Raw genomic sequence first — 19,087 nt, 5'->3', positions numbered from 1 at the left:
TTGCCAAATTTTTTCTACCCAAGATTTTTCTGGTTCTCGGTTACATTTAAGACTTCATATGTTAGATTTGTTTGTTCAGTAAACTCCCAGCTACCCTGGGCTCCAGGCTGTTGTATTTGTTTGCTCTGTATATCTATCCTGTGCATTTCTGTGCCTTATTCCTCCATCTCTATATTGTCTTCAGACAAATCTCACCTCCATGTCGCATTTTTCATCCCTCTTACTTAAAACTGCAAGCCTTTCCATTGTCATCACTAGCAACAGCACACCCTGCCCTCCTTCCTGGGTTCATATTTCACCCAGCATTTAATACCATGCCATAGAGTCGCTGATCCTGAAGATGCTCTCTTTCCCCTCTGACAGAAATAAGTGCTATGAGGGCAGTGAGTTGTATCAGATGCTTTCATTACTTTGCGTCAAGCAGAGAAATGAGAGTCTAACACTGGTATTGTTCAACCACTAGTGAAGTTAGAAACTTAACTCTGATACTTCTGTTAATATTGTGACAAATTTTAATGGTTTTCTGTCACGGCTCCCTATCCCATTTTATTTATTAGTGAGGATAATGACCCTCACCAGAGTTTTCCAGATCATGGTTTTCTCTTAAAGCCCATTATAACGTCAAGAGTACTTACTGTTTTTAAAATAGTTTGATTGCATGGTGATTTCCCTGTAGCTTAAAGATGCTCTAATTATGTGCTGTGGTATAACAAACCACTCAGAAGCATAATGATATGAAGAACGGCCTTTGTTAACTCATGGATCTGTGTATCAGAAGTTTGAGGATACTGCTCAGGTGTTTGTCTTTGTGTTCCATTGTGTCTAGAGACTCAGCTGGAAAGACTCACAAGCTAGGGGCGAATTGCTAGCTGGGGCTGGTATCCAGGAGTGTCTTCACTCGCAGATCTGGCAGTTCATGCTGACTCTCAACAGACATTTCTGTGTGGCATGTGACCTGGTCTACACAGTATGGTAGCTGGACTCTAAAAGAAGTGTGTCTTAAAAGAGACAGAAAGAGGAAGGTACCAGTTTCTAAGGCATAGACTTGCAAACTGGCACGGTATTATTTCTGCAATATTTTATGAGTGAAGCAGTTCATAGAGCTTGACGTCAAGAGGAAGTGGCATAGACCACTCTTGATCTTGAAAATAAGAAAACTTGGGAGCCTATATTATAAAGATTGCCGCAGATGTACTGTATGCCTCTTATATAGTGTTCCTATTTCAGCCCCTTTCTTTCCCGTGAAAAATTAATCAGCTAATTACATCTTTCTTGTTATTCCTTTTCTTCTATTTCTCCCCAACAACCCATGTATCTTATAAAAACAAGAAACAAAACATGTTATCCTGGTACCTTGAGTCATTTGCGAAGTGGAATCCTAATAAATCAAAATCATAGACTGCTTAGAGCCAGAGATTTTCTAGCTTTCGTCCAGTTAAATAGATTATAATTACTGATTGACAAAGAATTCTAAAAGGTTCTTACTTTCATTTTACTGTAGCTAAGTACATGTTGCTTTTGGCTATGTATGACTCTGTGTTTGATTTTTTTTTTTTTTCTTTTTTAGCAGAGAGCCAAACAGACCTATTTAAAAAGATCATTATGGTTCTGGTTCTGGGTAAAATGAAAGGGTGGAAAACACACCTTTCTCTTCTACATCTTCAGGACTCTGGAAAAGTAAATGGTAGAAAGCAGATTGAAATGACCAAAAGTCAGACTCTACCAACCCACCAGATAATTTACGTTTTTTTGCTTCTGGTTTACCCCTGGTGTAGACTTGGGCCTTGAGAGAGGGCATCTGGGTAGACAGAACTCCATAAGCAATTCGGTTCACTCAAGAGGCAAGAAAAGAATCTTCTGGCAGCATGGGTGTCAGAACATTCTTCAGTTGCCGGAAGAATTGTGATTTCAAGAGTACTTCCTGGAACTGAACACAAAATAAACATTCATCTGTGAAATAGCAAGTTGAAAAACTGGACATGAAAATGTAAAACTTACCCCATGAATGATTCTAGGGAACATATTTGCAAGTCACATATCTCCAGTACCATATCTAGATTGTTTAAAGTCAAGAACTCTTAAAACTAACAGTAAGAAACAAAGAGCACAAATGGAAAATGGAAGCTAATCATGTTAGCACATGCCTTAAATCATAGTTCTTAGGAAGCTGAAGCAGGGGGTTCACCACAAGTTAGAGCTGAATTGTATGTAGTGGGACCCTATATCTAAAAAGGGAGGGTGGCAAAGACATGAACAGAAACTTCATTCAAGATACGCAGAAGACAGATTGTGATTTGTAGGCTGGTTTTCTTTGTTTTATGTTTAAAAACCACTTATGAGTGAGTACATGTGATAATTATCTTTCTGGATCTGGGTTACCTCACTCAATATGATGTTTTCTAGATCCGTCCATTTGCCTGCAAATTTCAAGATGTCATTTTTTTCTGCTATGTAGTACTCGTTGTGTAAATGTACCACATTTTCCTTATCCATTCTTCAGTTGAGGTGTAGTGATGAGGCGAGCAGGCCTGCCTTTCTTCCCATCCGGCTCTCGCACGGCTAGCTTAATACCCGAAATAACAACACACAAATTGTATTCTTTTAAACACTGCCTGGCCCATTAGTTCCAGCCTCTTAATGGCTAATTCTCATACAGTTGAGGGGCATTTAGGTTGTCTCCAGGTTCTGGCTATGAGAAACCAAGCTGCTATGAACATAGTTGAACACATGTCCTTGTGGCACGATTGAGTATCCTTTGGACATATACCCAAAAGTAATATTGCTGGGTCTTGAGGAAGGTTGTTTCCTAATTTTCTGAGAAATCGCCAAACTGATATCCAAAGGGGCTGTACCAGCTTGCACTCCCACCAGCAATACAGGAGTGTTCCCTTTACCCCACATCCTCTCTAGCATAAGTTGTCATCAGTGTTTTTGATCTTGGCCTTCAATGTCATTTCTTAACATAAGCAATAATACATTTATTGACATTGAATACTTTATTTCTACTTGAGAATTTGAACAGTTTAAGAGATTGATTTGATTGGTTATCTTACTAATGAATGCTGTACATTTAGAATCTTTTTAATTTTAGAATACATACAAATAATATCTTTGTTATCAAGAAGCATTGAGAAATGTTGAAAAGTGTCTGTAATCTTCAGCTGTTAAGAGTCTTTCAAATAAAATTAGATCTTTGCTTTGGGGACATTACAGTGACTAAGTGAGCCTCATTTGATTTTAACCCATTTCCAATCTCTACCCTGATGCTTGGGCATCTGATATTTTAATAAAGCTGTTGACAATTGTCAAGTGTGCCACCACCACCTAGCTCGTAGGCCAATCTTGATTGTTAACTTGACTACACCTGTAATCAACTAAAATCCAAGCAGCTAGTCATTCCTGTGAGAGGTTTCTATTTTTATAATTGTTAATGACTTATCCACTGATGTTTTGCTTGCATGTATGTCTCTGTGAAAGATCGGTCAAATCCCTTGGAACTGGAATTACTAGGCCTGAGCTCAGGCCTGGCTGATGGGACTCCTTCCCTGAACTCTGTGGTCACTTCTGTCCTGGCTATCTGTTGCTGTACAACAAATGACCACACCTGTAATAGCTTAAAGTGTTTATTAGCTCAGTGTTTCTGCTTGTCAGAGGTCCACATACAGCTTAGCTGGATCCTTTTTTCAGGGTGTCACAAGCTGGTGTCATGGTGGAGCTGCGTTCGCTTATGGAACTTAAAGAGTTCTTTCTCAAGCTCATGTGGTTAGTAATGCAAGTAGCTCTTTGTGAATGCTTGATAATTGCTTTCATTTTCTTGATGTCTGTCACCAGGGGCACTTTCAGTTCTAGAAGCTACCCCCCAGCCTTGCCACATGGGCTTCTTGCCATCCCTTTTGTTTTATAGCAACCTGCTTTTGCAAAACCATTAGGAAGGAGCCTCTGCTAAGACACTCATATCAACATTGTCATAGAAGGCATTGTCCCACCACCTTTGCCATGTTCCTTGCCACAGGGTGTTTCCATCTTCAAAAAAAGGGGAACACACAAGATCTTGATTCTTGAGGAAGTGGGGAGAATATTTTTAGGGTGTACCCACAACTCTTAAAAATAGATCCTCATAATGTCCCTACAGTGTCAGTAGCCATGACCCTCTATTGCTACAACTACCAAGGCACATCCGTGCCTTTTCTGATAACCTGTTCTTTGACAACATTTATAATGTGGGTTTTTCCAATAGTAAGTATCTAAGATAAAATCTTTTCCAAGATACTCCTGTAAGAGATTAAAGCACAGGTATTGATAGTTGAATGCTTCGCTACAAAATTGAATTATGACATTGATTCTTTTACATGTTTTGTCAATTGCTCTTACTCTTCAGTGCAGGAATCACAGCCATGGCTCCCACCTTCAGGGATTTGGTCGACACAACGTCTGTGCACACGAAAACCAAGAACTTGCGAAGGCAAAAGAAATCCTTCCTCTTATAGAGGACTCGAGCAACTGTGACATTGTCAAGGCTACACAGTGAGTCTACTAGATGCTCTGTTTTATCTGTACAGTCTGTTCAGTTCTGATCGTGTGTGTGTAGTTGATGGCACTTGATGGGCACTTCCCTACTGTATCCTACAGCTCAGTGCCAGCACCAATGTATCTGCCTTTTCAGCATCAGAGTACTTAGTGCAGTATACAGGCTGTGCATCAGGCGCTTCCATTCGATTGTGCATTTCAGCATCAGAGTACTTAGTGCAGTATACAGGCTGTGCATCAGGCGCTTCCATTCGATTGTGCATTTCAGCATCAGAGTACTTAGTGCAGTATACAGGCTGTGCATCAGGCGCTTCCATTCGATTGTGAGCAGCTTTTTAGCAAAATTGAATCTCCCTTATATTTTGTAGCCCCAGGCCTTTTGCATAGTTTCTGTCTTTTATTAGGTACCTGATAAAATTGTTTACTGAATGAATGAGTGAATGAATGAATGAATGATTTGGGACAAGACTAAAACCAGACTCTAAATTTGAATTTAAAGCATGCTGTAACCTAATACAAGAGTGGGATGGGAAATACCAGCTCATGTTTATAGATATTAATTGTTAATTATTATGTATTTCCTATTTTTTTTTTGTTTGCTGGCACCAGAGGACAAGATAGTTAGAGGTATACTCTTGATCACTTGAAGCAAATAATGGGTCTGAAAATAGAAGTGCATCTGAGATATTCTGCTTGTGATCATACGTGGACATCTCTAACATCGGTTATTGCCAGTGTTTTCATCTTCGTAGAGCCTGTTCGTTTCAGTGGCTGTCTCACCTCTTGCATTTGAGCATATTTTGAAATACATTGTCTATCAGACAGAATTCGGTAGTTATTTATATTGGGGTAATCAAGTATAAACATTATAATGTTCATTTAACATAAGTCACACTCATCAAATCACCATTAAAAAAAAAACTAGTATTACCAGACTATCTTGGTATGATTTCTGTTAAATCTCTGGTTGGCCTTAACACTGACTAAAGTTTATATTCATAATTCATATATTGACAATTACTTGAGTATCCTAATTACCAGTGTTTATAAAGTTTAGAGGCTCAGGGCCCACTACATTGGGTGAATATGATTTGGTAGTTTGTATTGCTATGAAGACAAGAGTGTTCGTAAGGGGAATATTGGCTTTAATCAGAATGGGAAGACTGAAATGTCTCTGTCACCTGGAAAACTCTGTTGTAACAAGTGCTAGATACCCACTGCATTCACGAGGAAGCTCAGTGAGAACTCATCTCTGATGTTCCGTTAGGTCTTGGACCTTCTCAAATGACTGTGGAGACATCTTTAGTTAGTTGTTTTGGAAGGAGAAATGAGCAGAGAGAAAGACGTTCTAAACCACCAACAATGTTTCTCAAATAAAAGGAATATTCTTTTCCAGTAAAATAACCCAGGTGACCTTCAAAAGATGAAGCATACAACTGTGACGCTGTGCCATTATCAGAAGCCTCCACATACGGTTCTCACTTTGTATTGACATACATGTGCCTCCGCTCTTTAAAATGCTACGAAGGCTTGTGCACATTTTCATTTAACAGTGTGGAAAACTGAGATCATTTGCCAGTTCATTTGATTTTTGACCTCTGAGAGCCTGTTGATATTTTCAGGTTCTTCTAGATAGAAATGAGTTTCAGAGAAAGTGCCAAAGATAAATGCTGTGCTTAGTTTCTGTTGGAAAGAAATGTTGTGCGGGTGGTGGTGCACGCCTTTAAGCCTTTGATCTCAGCACTGAGGAGGCAGAGGCAGGTGGGTCTCTAAACTCAAGGCCAGTCTGGCACGCAGAGCAAGTTCAAGGACAGCCAGAGCTACGGAGAAACTGAGGCAGGGGGAGTTGCTAATGAATGATTTTTGAAGTTATGAAAGTATTAGAAGAAATACCTCAGTAGGTTGACTATCTCCTAGATGCACCTTTTGCATTCCTGTTGTCTGCCTCACACTGTAGGTTCTCTGCCATCACCCCTTTGTTGGTCTCTGAACTCTGTTCTTAAGCTGATCTGAGTAGCTTCCATATTGCCACTAATGTAATCTTTCTTAAAACTTAAATTCCCGGGACTTTTCTTTTCAAGTTACTCTCTTGGTTTCCCACTGAACTGTAGAGTCTTATCTTCTTCTACCTTGAGTGGTCTTGCCTCTTGCCCTTCCTACTCTTCTCTTCCTCCTCTATTGTATTTTGTGCTCAGCATTGCTGAGTTGCTTCTGTTTCATTGAACATGTGTATAATATTTCACATCTCAGTTTTTATACATGCTGTTTCTCCTGTCCAGAATGCCCCCCTTTCTTAAAATACAGCATGTCTATCATCTTTTAGTTTCTCCAGGAAGGAGTCCTCATTCCCTCCTTGCTAGATCTACATTTTGGCCATTTCTGGTTGAATTTATTCCACTCCAAGTTTGATTTTAGGGTTTTGTCTGCATTGTGAGGTAGTTGCATAGGTGCACTTTGCTTCAGAGATAAGTCAGGAGGATGCTGTAAAATCACCATAGTCTTTAGCTGTGCACAAACAGAGGTCTTGTGTGTCGGCTGCTCCACCGTCCTCTGTCAGCCTGCAGGCCGAAAAGCAAGGCTGACAGAAGGATGCTCCTTTAGGAGGAAGCAGCACTTAAAAACATCTGATTCAAGATGAGTGGGAACCATCCCAATAAACACATTTTGGATTAAAAAAAAAAGATTAAGTCAGGAGCCAACACGATATGTACTTAGACAAGTGTAATTATTGCAGGGGACAGGTGTGAGGACTAAAGTTTAAGAAAGTCTGTTTCAGCTCCACATGGATTAATCCATCAGTTCATACACAGAGCTTACTTTTGTTTGGCTTTGCATTATGTTCCCTTTGTGCATTAATTAGAGTTGGACCATATCAAAGAATTCTCCCTTGTGAAGTTAAGTAAGCATAGTTTCAACCCATCTTGAGTTCAAAATGTTTTCAAGAAATACTACACCAGCACTCGTACTGTACATTCATAAAATTGTAAAGCTTCGTCTTGGTCACCTATACAATATGGTATGACAGCTGTTTACGTGGCATCTATATTGTGTGAGTAACCTATAATTGACTTAAGTATGTAGGAAGATATGCATAATTATTATATATGACACTGTTTTATGTAAGGGACTTAAATATGCACAGATGTTGGCATCTGCGGGGATTCCTCTAAGGATACTGAGGGACTTTGTATTTACCTTTGATTAGAGAGTTGTGTAGATTTAAAATAAAAATAAAAAACAAAGGTCATGATAAAGGGAAGAAATTTTACACATAAAATTATTATAATGTATTAACTATACTTTTCTTTTTCTTATTTAAGATATGGAATTTTTGAACGATGTAAAGAGTTGGTAGAAGCAGGATATGATGTCAGACAACCAGACCGAGAAAATGTGTCTCTTCTTCACTGGGCTGCCATTAACAACAGACTGGAGCTTGTAAAGTAAGATGGGGGTTTGTGCGCATGTAAACTGGTCTTTGTGGTTCTAGAACTCACTCTTGTCTTGTTTTTTTGTATGAGTTGGGCCACCTATGGTCTTCTATTGTAAATGAGTACCTGGAGTATGCAGTCTTACTATAGAGTTGAAGACGACCATCATAAAGGGGACCCATCATAAAGATAAAGGCTAGTAAGTAAAAGCAGATGTGTTTTGAAAACAAGGACTAGCATTACATCAGTCTCAGGAGAGAAGCTGATTCTGGAAAAAGCATTGAAACGTTTTGTGTTCTAGCAGCAGGAGGAATAGATAGGTAGAGAATTAAACTTTGAGAAAAGCTAAATGTGGAATACGTTTGAAGTGAGCATGGAATGGTTTATATAGTTCTTTATAAAGAATGCTCTGCTGCCTACCTGTTGTTTGTGAAAGGTTTTTAATCTGAGCAAAGCAATCCCGAGTGGTCCCAAGGGAAAAACTGAAACCATGAGGGGAAACCACGAGGAGGGGGCTTTGAATGCCCTCTGGGGAAGGAGCCACCATTTGTGGACTTTCTCAGGGACAGACAGGGTCTGGAATGGGAGGAGAGGGGCTGGGTGGAGCTTCCTAACAGTTTGGTATAACAATTTCTACTTTAGTGTGTAAAATGGCAGTGGGTAGTGAGTATTTGAGTGTACATGGTCTTATCAGAGGACTATATGTATAAAATCCTTGAGGCCTAAAGAACTAAATTTATTAGTTTAAAATCTTCTAACAGATCATACCAACAGACAAACTCATGGTATATTCTTTAGATAATGTGATATTAAAAGCATATCTTTAAAGTAAGAAAATAAACTTCTCTAAACTAGAGATGAAAATTGTTTTTATTACCTTATAGGTTCAATGTAGCAGTACCCCATATTCTGTGTTCTCAAAAATGGAACGTTCATGCCAGGCGGTGGTGGCGCATGCCTTTAATCCCAGCACTCGGGAGGCAGAGGCAGGCGGATCTCTGGGAGTTCGAGGCCAGCCTGGTCTACAAGAGCTAGTTCCGGGACAGGCACCAAAGCTACAGAGAAACCCTGTCTTGAAAAACCAAAAAAAAAAAAAAAAAATGGAACATTCAAAATTTATCTAAACATTTCTAATTTGTCTAAAATGATTTTAAATTCATTTTTGCTACTTTAAAAAATCCTTCTCACATGCTACTTCTAATTATGAACTGCTAAAAATGATAAAATCTCACCATTCTCTTTCCACTTTTGAAGCTAAAAGAATACTATAGTCATTAAGATGTTCAGGGAAGTTACTATGTGTTGTAACTATGTGGGTGATAGTGGAATGCTATTTATAGCAGAAATAATTATACATGGACTATTGTTTCACTAGAGAGTTGTCTGCTGCTGGCCTACATATTTTTGAGACTTCTGTAGATTTGGGCCCTTCAGGAGAGTTACTCTAATTTTTGTTTTATAACATAGTGCTGAGAAAAAGTTAGACTGGGTTGGTAGAGTACTTGCCTAGCAGACACAGAGCTCTGGGTTGGATCCCAGTGTCACATGGAAACTGGATGTGATGATGCACACCTCTAATCCCAGCACCCAGGACGTGGAGACAGGAGGATCAGAAGTTAGTTCAGGTCATCTTTACAACGTAGCGAGTTTGAGGCCCAGCTGGGATACATGAGACCTTGTCTTGGGCAGGTGGGGAGATAGAGGAAGGACTTTTCTTTCTCAGTATGAATCTTAAGTTTCATGTCTTATTGTCGTTGCTTTTAACAGGTTTTATATTTCCAAAGGTGCTGTGATAGATCAGTTGGGTGGTGATTTAAATTCAACTCCTCTTCACTGGGCCATCCGGTAAGATGTCTTCCCAAGCTGACATTAAGCTGTGTGGCTTGTGGGGGCAGGTCTCAACCTCAGCTGCAGGCGGGAGAATGGTTTTCTTTTCTTTCCTCTTTTCAAAATGAAGTACTGTTTTAACGTTTCCAGAAGGGTTGTTTAGTATTTGGCCCTGTGCTGCAGTATGGTTATCAGACTCAAATATATTAGAATTTCTGTTTCGAAACTGGAATGAACGTCTCTTCTATTTGGTTTGTGTGAATTAAAGCAGTAATTCAACTGTAAACTCACTCTGCAGCCTTTCAGATTGATTTTGCCAGTCAGTAGTGATGCAGGCCTTTATTCCCAGCACTCAATAGGCAGATGGATCCCTTGAGTTCAAGGCCAGCATGGTCTACAGAGTGAGTTTCTGGTCAGCCAGGGCTACACAGAGAAACCCTGTCTTGAAAACACAAAAATGATAGATAGATAGATAGATAGATAGATAGATAGATAGATAGATAGATAGATAGATAGATAGATAGATAGATAGAATAAAGAGATTTATTTTTCACAGAATAGAAGTAAAGTATATTTAAGATCAAATGGGTAAACGCCTTTGAAGTTGATGCATGATGATCTTGAGTAGGCTGGCTGACCGTGACAGTTATGATATCTAGCCTCCCCGTTTGCTGTGTGATCCACTGATCCTATGACTCTGAGGGAAGGAGTCTCTCTGCCTGACCACTCTGTTTGGTGAGGTTGGAACTGAAATGAACAGTTAGTTGTTACTGCAAAGCAGAGCACTGGATCTGTTCTCCATAGGCAAGAGTTTTGAAGAACCCAAGGGTTACTCTTCTACTTCAACCTGCTGATGTTGTTAGTTTACATGAAAATGAGTTACATTTGGAGATATACGTACATATATGTATCTATGTGTGTATCATATACATATATGGTTCTTTGTATGTATATGGTTTTTAATATGGTTTATAAACATATATATGGTTCTTAACATTTTCACAATTACACTGATAATTATACTTAATTTTATATTTCTAGCGTATTATTATGTTTTAGTTTCTGAACCAGCTCCACTGTTGGCATTAGTCATTTGCTGTTGCTGTTGACACATGCTTTAGCAGCATAACGTTTGATTTAAAATGTAAGGTTATCAAGTTTATCGTTTGCCCTTAGCATGATCATGTAATTCTGAATCTGGAGTATTTAAGTAAAAGACATTTGGGGCTGGAGAGATGGCTCAGTGCCTAAGAGCCCCTGCTGCTCTTACAGAAGACCAGACCAGAGTTCTGGCTTAGAACCCACTGTAGAGTGGTTTACAGCTGCCTGCAACTCCAGCTCCAGGGAATCAGACACCCTGCTCTGGCCTCTTCTGGCTTGCACGCATGTGTATATACACACCTAAACATTAATAAAAATGTACAACTGCCAGTATTTAAAACATCTTCCTATTGGAGAGCATTCTTTCATCCAGCCAGAATCCCTCATGTCGAAATGTAGCTTCTTCCTGGATATTTTTTTTTCTGCATTAATTCTACTTCCTCAGAACGCAGTACAATTTACAATTGTTCTATTTACAGACAAGGGCATTTGCCTATGGTCATATTATTACTCCAGCATGGTGCAGACCCCACTCTAATTGATGGGGAGGGGTTCAGCAGCATTCATCTGGCTGTCCTGTTTCAGCACATGCCGATCATAGCGTATCTCATCTCGAAGGGACAGGTACGTTTTGAAATGTTCCTATCTTCCAGGTAGTGTGGTGTGAAGGTATCGGGAAGGTTATTGGCCCTAATCTATTCTGACTTTTAAGCTATAAGTTAATGGATGTTCACATACTCAGAATTAACCTTGGTAAGCCAACCTAGCTGTTCAGCACTGGGGTTTTTGACTACATTAAGGGGGAAAGACAGGTTATTTTAGCTCAGCATCATTTAATGTTTCTGAAACTTGTAAGCCTGTAATAGTTTTTCTGACGAGACCAGTAATTTTCAGGGTTTTTCAGAAACATGACCTCAAAGCCTGTATTTTTCTTTTGCTTGAGTGTAGAAATGGTAGTCAGATCACTATTAACCCATCGCTTGCTTTCATTATTTGGACTCACATGGGAGGCCAGTTTGAATGTTTGCATCTTATTTATTGTTCTCTGAGTAATTCCATGAAAATGATGTCCTTCAGAGCACAGGTTAAATTATAGGCTGTCAGCCGTGGGAGTTTCGCTGTGAGCTGTGCTTGCTGGATGGAGTGTGCTCTCTGACAGCAAGGTGGTTTATGTGTTAGCAGTCTTGTCTGGAATGGGTGTGAAAGCGTGTTTGCACAAATGCCATTGGATTGATTGTTCTCCCTCTATAAGCACTTTCTCTCAGACAGCCCAGGGAAGTAGAATAATTATAGCCTCCTCCCGTGCTTCATATTGGGAAGATGGAGGAGGAGGAGACCTTTGTGCTTCTCCCAAGTTCTGGTTCTCCAGGGCCTTGAGAACCCTCAGTACTTTAGACTCTTCGACGTGATGACAGCCACTGTGTGTGAAAGGACTGTGTGTCCTTACTGGGATATGATTTCCCTTTTCCTTCTCTTCCAGAAAATATAAAGAGTTTTGAATTTTTCTTGTTTAACTGTTTGAAGCAAGTGCAAAAAAAAAAAAAAAACCCCAAAAAAAGTGACTCTAAAGATAGGTAATTCACTATTATTGGATGAATGTTAGTGTGAATCCATGTGTCAAGGTTTAAATCATATGTCATCTAGATCTCTGTGTCATATTTGATGGTGACTGTCAGCTGTCTTCTCTTCCTTTTGCATCATAGAACACTTTATATCATATATTCAGATTCTTCCTTGTTTTTTATTTATATATTATGTATACAATATTCTGTCTGTGTGTATGCCTGAAGGCCAGATGTGGGCACCAGATCTCATTACAGATGGTTGTGAGGCACCATGTGGTTGCTGGGAATTGAACTCAGGACCTTTGGAAAAGCAGGCAATGCTCTTAACCGTTGAGCCATCTCTCCAGCCCTTCTTCTATGGGTTTTTACCCTGTAAAAGCAATCTTTTTTTTTTTGTTTTTAACTTAAATGATATTTGAACTATTTTTGTAGAGCAGTGATGGGCTGAATGTGTTAAAGTATTTATTTACTAAGAAGTGCAACTTTTTATACTATATTCACAGTTTTGCTAATTGATTCCTTTTGACTAGAGTGTGAATATGACAGATGTCAATGGCCAGACGCCTCTCATGCTATCAGCTTACAAAGTCATTGGGTGAGTGTTACTGGGTCCCTTCATTCTGCTTCTTGGTCCTTATAAGTTTTCTGTAAATATAATCTCAAGTATCTTGGTCTGTGAGTTGCTAGTACGTGCTGAAGATTTTACACACGGTCATGACTGTCTATACTTAAGATGCACCATTGAAGGACATTGTTTTCTCTTGGTAGCTTTGATGAAAAGTTTGAAAGTTTACAGAGTTGATATTCCTTAGCATATGCTTATTAATTGACTGATTTCTTCTTTTGTACCTGAAAAGATGACAGATTTAAATGTTCTCACAATCATAAATCTCTATGATAAGCTCACTTTTCTGACAGCAGTGAAATTGAGTTTCTCTGCTATTGCTGACTACTCTGAAGACACCGATAGAGCTGGTGTGTGACAAGAGTCTGTTACAGGATGTGATCGGATACATATTCATAAACAGATTTACTTAATGCCCACCATGTGGTCCAGCTATCATCATTCTTTGTACACACATGCGTGTTATAGTTCTCTCCTTATCAATTTGTTTCCAGCGTTGTACTGAATCCCCAGGTCTGCTTGTCCTCGACACAGCTCTTGCTGTAGCTGGCCTTGTTAGAGGACCATTTTTCTGGTCTTCTTTTTGGGTAGCAGTGGGGTCACAGGTAGCATTTGACTAGAAATATTCTTAGCGCTAATAGAGTAATTAAAGTCAGATCTTATTCTTACTGGGTAGATCTCCCGAAAGAAGGGAAAGTATTGATGATTAAAAAAGGGAGAAAAGGAAAAAATATTTCATTGAATTGTTTGCTTGGTTATCACTTTCTTTTTCATTTATTTGCATGTATGTATGTTTTGAGGCAGGGTTTCTCTTTGTAGCCCCAGCTGTCTTGGAACTCACTTTGTAGACCAGGCTGGCTTGAACTCAGAAATCTGCCTACCTCTGCCTCCCAAGTGCTGGAAATAAAGACATGCACCACCACTGATTGGCTTAGCTTATCACTTCCTAAAATATTACTAATAATATTTTAGGAAGTAAAAGGTGAACATTCCTAATCTCAGAATCCTAAGTCCTAAATGTTTAAAATCTTATTTTTTTTTAGACAATATAATGTCTGTATAAGTTGAGCATTACTAATTTTGGAATTCTAAGTCCCAAATATTCAAAATCTGAATTATTTAGATAACATGATACCTTATTATACCATACATAATGCAAAGAATCATTAAAAATATAACTTTAGACTATATATAAGATGTATATGAAGCAAATGAATTTAAGTTTAGATTTGTTGCATATCCTTAAGGTCTCACGGATATCCTAAAATCCTATTCCTTAAGGATGAGCAGCAAAAAGAAAATACAAGATACCTTTCTGGTTCCAAGTATTTTGGGAAAGGAATATCCGGCCTATGTTTGCACCTATTTTCCCTAGTAGGTAATAGAAAGTGTGTAAAGGTAGCTTTTAGTTTATCTGCTCAAGTAAGACATGCAATTAGTGTTCGGTTGTACACCATTTAATAGTAGCCAAGGTTAAATTGACAGTCTTAAAAATACTAATCACTAAATAGAACAAAAACATGAAGAGAATTTTCCTTATCTTCTGAATTGCTAACTAAATTATGTCATTGATACAGCAGGCTGCCATTCAAGAGCTGTCTTGTTTGTTTTCTCTTCTCTGCTAGTAACTAGAACAGAACTGGTCATTTGCTATTACTGTTTGCACATGCTATAGCAGCATAAGGTTTAATTTAGATCGTGAGGTTATCAAGTTTATCATTTGCCCCGAGCATGATCATGTAATTCTGAATCCCGGAGTATTTAAGTAAAAGACATTTGGGGCTGGAGAGATGGCTCAGTGCCTAAGAGCCCCTGCTGCTCTTACAGAAGACCAGACCAGACTTCTGGCTTAGAAATCACTGTAGAGTGGTTTACAGCTGCCTGCAACTCCAGCTCCAGGGAATCAGACATCCTTATGTATATACACACCTAAACACAAATAAAAATAGCCCCCTTTTTTTTTTTTTTTTTTTTTTTTTTTTGGGGTTTTTTTTTTTTGGTTTTTCGAGACAGAGTTTCTCTGTGGTTTTGGAGCCTGTCCTGGAACTAGCTCTTGTAGACCAGGCTGGTCTCGAACTCACAGAGATCCGCCTGCCTCTGCCTCCCGAGTGCTGGGATTAAAGGCGTGCGCCACCACCGCCCGGCCAATAGCCCCCTTTTTTAAGAGGAAAAGATACTTGTACAGCTGCCAATATTCTTGTTCTTCAGAATGCTTTCTTGTTACTTGATAGACTACCTTAAAATTTCTCTGCTTGCATTTTCTCCTCACATCTTCCTCCCTACTAATGCCTTTATTGTCTTGACACAGGCCAGAACCAACTGGATTTCTTTTAAAGTTTAATCCTTCTCTCAGTGTAGTTGACAAAACACATCAAAACACTGCGCTTCATTGGGCAGTTGCGTCAGGAAATGTCAGTGCAGTTGATAAGCTATTGGAAGCTGGTTCTAGCCTGGACATCCAAAATGCTAAGGTATGACCTGGTGTTCGCTTTTCTAGTTCATTATCTCTTCAGCCAAAGATGGAGGATATTTAATGCACTGGTAGCTATTCATTTGGATTTTAGATACCACAATATAAATATTAACGATAATAGCTACACTTAGAATAAATGTATTGAATATATGAATCTAATGAAAAAGTGTTTTATTACCTGTACTATATCCAAAAGTAAAAATATAATTGATTTTTTTTTTAAAGGGAGAAACACCTCTTGATATGGCTGTACAAAATAAAAACCAGCTCATTATTCACATGCTGAAAACAGAAGCCAAGAGGAGAGTGAACAAAAAGTTTAGACTTTGGAGATGGCTACATAAATGCGAGGTATGCTGTGTGATAAAAGTCTTTGTTAGTTTTTGTTTCTAGGGCCACAGAAGAGGCTGGAGATTAAACTTTGATGGTATTGCCATGGATCTGCTAATGACATCTTTGCCATAACATTAATTCTCAGGTGGATGGCACCCAAACTATGAGTTACCTGATGGATATTTGCTAATTACTAAGGAATCAATTGAAATGCAAAATGGGCTTGATTCTTAGAGTGGCACCTACTTGACCCCCCAGTTCAGTGTCTGGTAGACATTTGCAGTGTGAGGTCTCAGAACTGGCCTCCTGCTCCTGCCCACCTGTGACTGAGCCTTCTGATCTCCTTAGGTAGTGTGTGCTGTCAGCCCTACCCCATACCCATGTCAGTTTGTCACTAGAACGTGACCTCATCACATCACTAATGGCCACATTCGTCCAGCCCCGTTAGTCTTTATGTACATTTATTTTCCTACTGAAAATAACTTTTTTTAACTTAACAATTCTTCTCTATAGTGTTGTGAACTTAAAGTAAGCAAAACAGTAAAAAAGGGTTTAGGAACTTCAGCTTTCTCTCAGATGGCTAAGAAAACTAAACCATAGTTGTGAATATAACTCACGATGATAAAAATGGGTATTGGGTTGATTAATTTTTTTCTCAAATATGATAGTGTCTTTTCAAGCAGTATTAGTAATTACAATTGCAGGATAATTCTAACAGATGCAAGATTTTTACATAGAAAATCCCTGTGAGTACTGTGCTTAGTTTTCAGTTGGGGTGAAGAAAGGGGCTGTTACTCTCCAACTTCTTAGGAGTAGAGATGCCAAGATTCTGTCCTAGAAAACTTTTCTACCCCTTCATCCGTCCCTTAAATGACATTTGCATCTTGACTGCCCCCAAATTTCTCTCCAGCATAGACCATCTCTATTACTAAACTAAATCGCCTGTTTGGCCCATCCCGTCAATGTTCAATTATTTTTGAAACTTTTAATTTTTATTATCACTCTCCTTTTCTTTTTGAGGAAAAGAAAAAGGAAAATGTCATTAAGCAAAATTTATAAAATTATCTCTAAGGTGTATGAATGAATCATATTTTTAAATTTGACAACTATTTGAAGAAAATCTGCTAGTTCGGTTGTTTGTTCTGTACTTAGGAAGCAGTTCTTGTACTGAACTAATTCTTGTTAGGAGGTGTGATCCACAGTTGTAAAATCTAATCTCTCAATAGCTCTTCCTGCTGCTGATCCTCTCTGTGGTTACCCTGTGGGCCGTTGGATACATCCTGGACTTCAATTCAGATTCTTGGCTTTTGAAAGGATGTCTTCTAGTAGCCTTGTTTTTTCTGACATCTCTGTTTCCAAGGTGTGTATATTAGTCTTTGCAAGGCTGTTCTAAGTCAACTGGAATCTCCGATTGATGTTGAGCTATAAATATTACTGAATCATGTGACAACATCCTCAGGATGGTAGGAAGAACGAGATTTGGTGGTACAGCTTTGGGCTGAAAGCAGACATTTGGTGAAAAATAAATATTGTGGGTCACACACTGTATCATTCAGTTGGTCAGTGATAAAGTTCTGTTACCATTTTATGTCCTGAATCATTTTACCCATTTTTCACATTTTTTTCTCTTTTAACTGCTAAATTCATTTTATACTAATTATTTTTCCACATGATGGTTTTAATTGAAGCAACCTTAATATAATGGGACGGGGGGGGGGGAGATAATGAAAGTAAATACATTGTAGTTCTCTTTAAAAATAACCCACAGAGAAATATGCAGGATTGTACTAGTGAGTCAGTCATTGTCTGGATCCAGATTCGGTTTTAATGTATACCAGTCTGATCTAAAACAACTTGTTCTTCCTCTCTGTGCCTCAGTTTCTCGATCTCTAAGTGAAGATAATTGTGATGATGCCCACTTCATGACTAATGCATGACAGAACATTGTCTGGTACACTATCTGTACTTGGAACCAATCATGTCACATCCCAGTCTCTTCCCCATTCCCCACCTTAGTGGCAAGATGTCAATTCTCACACGGATGGGGGTGTCATCCTTGAGTTCCTTGCATCCTTGATTCTTCCCTTGCCTTCAGTCCTAACATTTAGCCCTTCGTAAATAATTCCTGCCAAGCCTCCCAGCTGTTCTCCTGCCTTCATCCCTACAGGGTGCCCCCACTTAACAGTCAAGGCAGATCCATTTCTGCCTGGTTTTCTTGTTAAAATCTCCCTTAAAACTTAACTGTTATGCTCAGAAAAAAAACAGACCAGATTCCCTCCCTGCTGCTTTCATCCCTTGTCCATCCCCACACTGCCCTTCACCTTCTTTCTACTTCTGGAACACAAGCTTGTTCCCTGAGCCTTGCTGGTGTCCCTAGGCCCCGGGTTCAGACCCCACCCCTTGTGAGGCTGTCCTGACACAGGTCTGCTGCATCACCATCTTACTGTCTCTATAATGTAAAGCCCACGAAAGTAGAAGCTTGTCTCTGCTGCTGAACATTTCATTCTCTGAATGAGACAAGCTGTAAAGATAAGGATCCATAGGGAAGAACTGGAAGACAGTGCAGCCTGCCGGCTGAGACTAATGTGCTGTCCAAGACCTTTTGCTGCCTGCACCTTCTAGAATAAGCATGCACTGCTTTCTGTCATAAGAAAGTCAGTGTTACAGGAATCTTTACTTTGTCACCCAAAGACCAGGATAGTTAGATGGAAACAAACTAGAATTTAAATGTGAAAGCTCAAATTTCTAAAATATAGCAAAATACCTAAAATTGTCTGATTCAGAAAACATGACCTAAAAATACTCATTTTTCACTATATGTTTGAATACACTTTATGCCACACTAGCAGGAATCAGTCATTAGTTTTTTTTTTTTAAGATGCAGCAAGGGCTTACCTAGCAATTCATACTCTCAACAGGAACATTTTGTTTAATTATTTGAATGTTTATTAAAATCCAAATTATTAAAAAATAATTGTGTGAATAGCTTTGGTTTGATATCTTCAGCCGCCATGATTGTCATGGGAATACATTTCAGATAGGAGTCAAGTGCACGTGACAGGTTGGTCCACTGCCTTAGTTTTCTCGTATTCCTCTAGAGTTTACGTTTCACGCAGGTAAGCAGCTGGACGCTTCTGTTGTTATTTGGCTCGAGGGGCGATTGCTTCTTGGTCCAGACTTCTATGTCACCTGTCAGAAATAACAA

The 19,087-nt window shown here is 39.0% G+C and overlaps 1 protein-coding gene across 1 annotated transcript in view; it reads left to right on the top strand.

Annotated features, from left to right (window-relative positions):
• The window catches only part of Zdhhc13 (zDHHC palmitoyltransferase 13), a 38,849-nt gene that overhangs the window by 1,377 nt on the left and 18,385 nt on the right, over positions 1 to 19,087 (top strand). The window contains exons 2-9 of the mRNA XM_075952306.1: positions 4,379 to 4,524; positions 7,848 to 7,970; positions 9,726 to 9,803; positions 11,366 to 11,510; positions 12,982 to 13,046; positions 15,385 to 15,547; positions 15,775 to 15,900; positions 17,109 to 17,242. Of these exons, the coding sequence (XP_075808421.1) occupies positions 4,379 to 4,524; positions 7,848 to 7,970; positions 9,726 to 9,803; positions 11,366 to 11,510; positions 12,982 to 13,046; positions 15,385 to 15,547; positions 15,775 to 15,900; positions 17,109 to 17,242 (980 nt within the window). The remainder of the gene's footprint in view (positions 1 to 4,378; positions 4,525 to 7,847; positions 7,971 to 9,725; positions 9,804 to 11,365; positions 11,511 to 12,981; positions 13,047 to 15,384; positions 15,548 to 15,774; positions 15,901 to 17,108; positions 17,243 to 19,087) is intronic.

The sequence above is a fragment of the Microtus pennsylvanicus genome, chromosome 18, assembly GCF_037038515.1.
Source record: "Microtus pennsylvanicus isolate mMicPen1 chromosome 18, mMicPen1.hap1, whole genome shotgun sequence".
NCBI classification, from domain to species: Eukaryota; Metazoa; Chordata; class Mammalia; order Rodentia; family Cricetidae; genus Microtus; species Microtus pennsylvanicus.
Note: the sequence above shows the minus strand (reverse complement) of the source record. Positions and strands in the feature narration are given on the sequence as shown.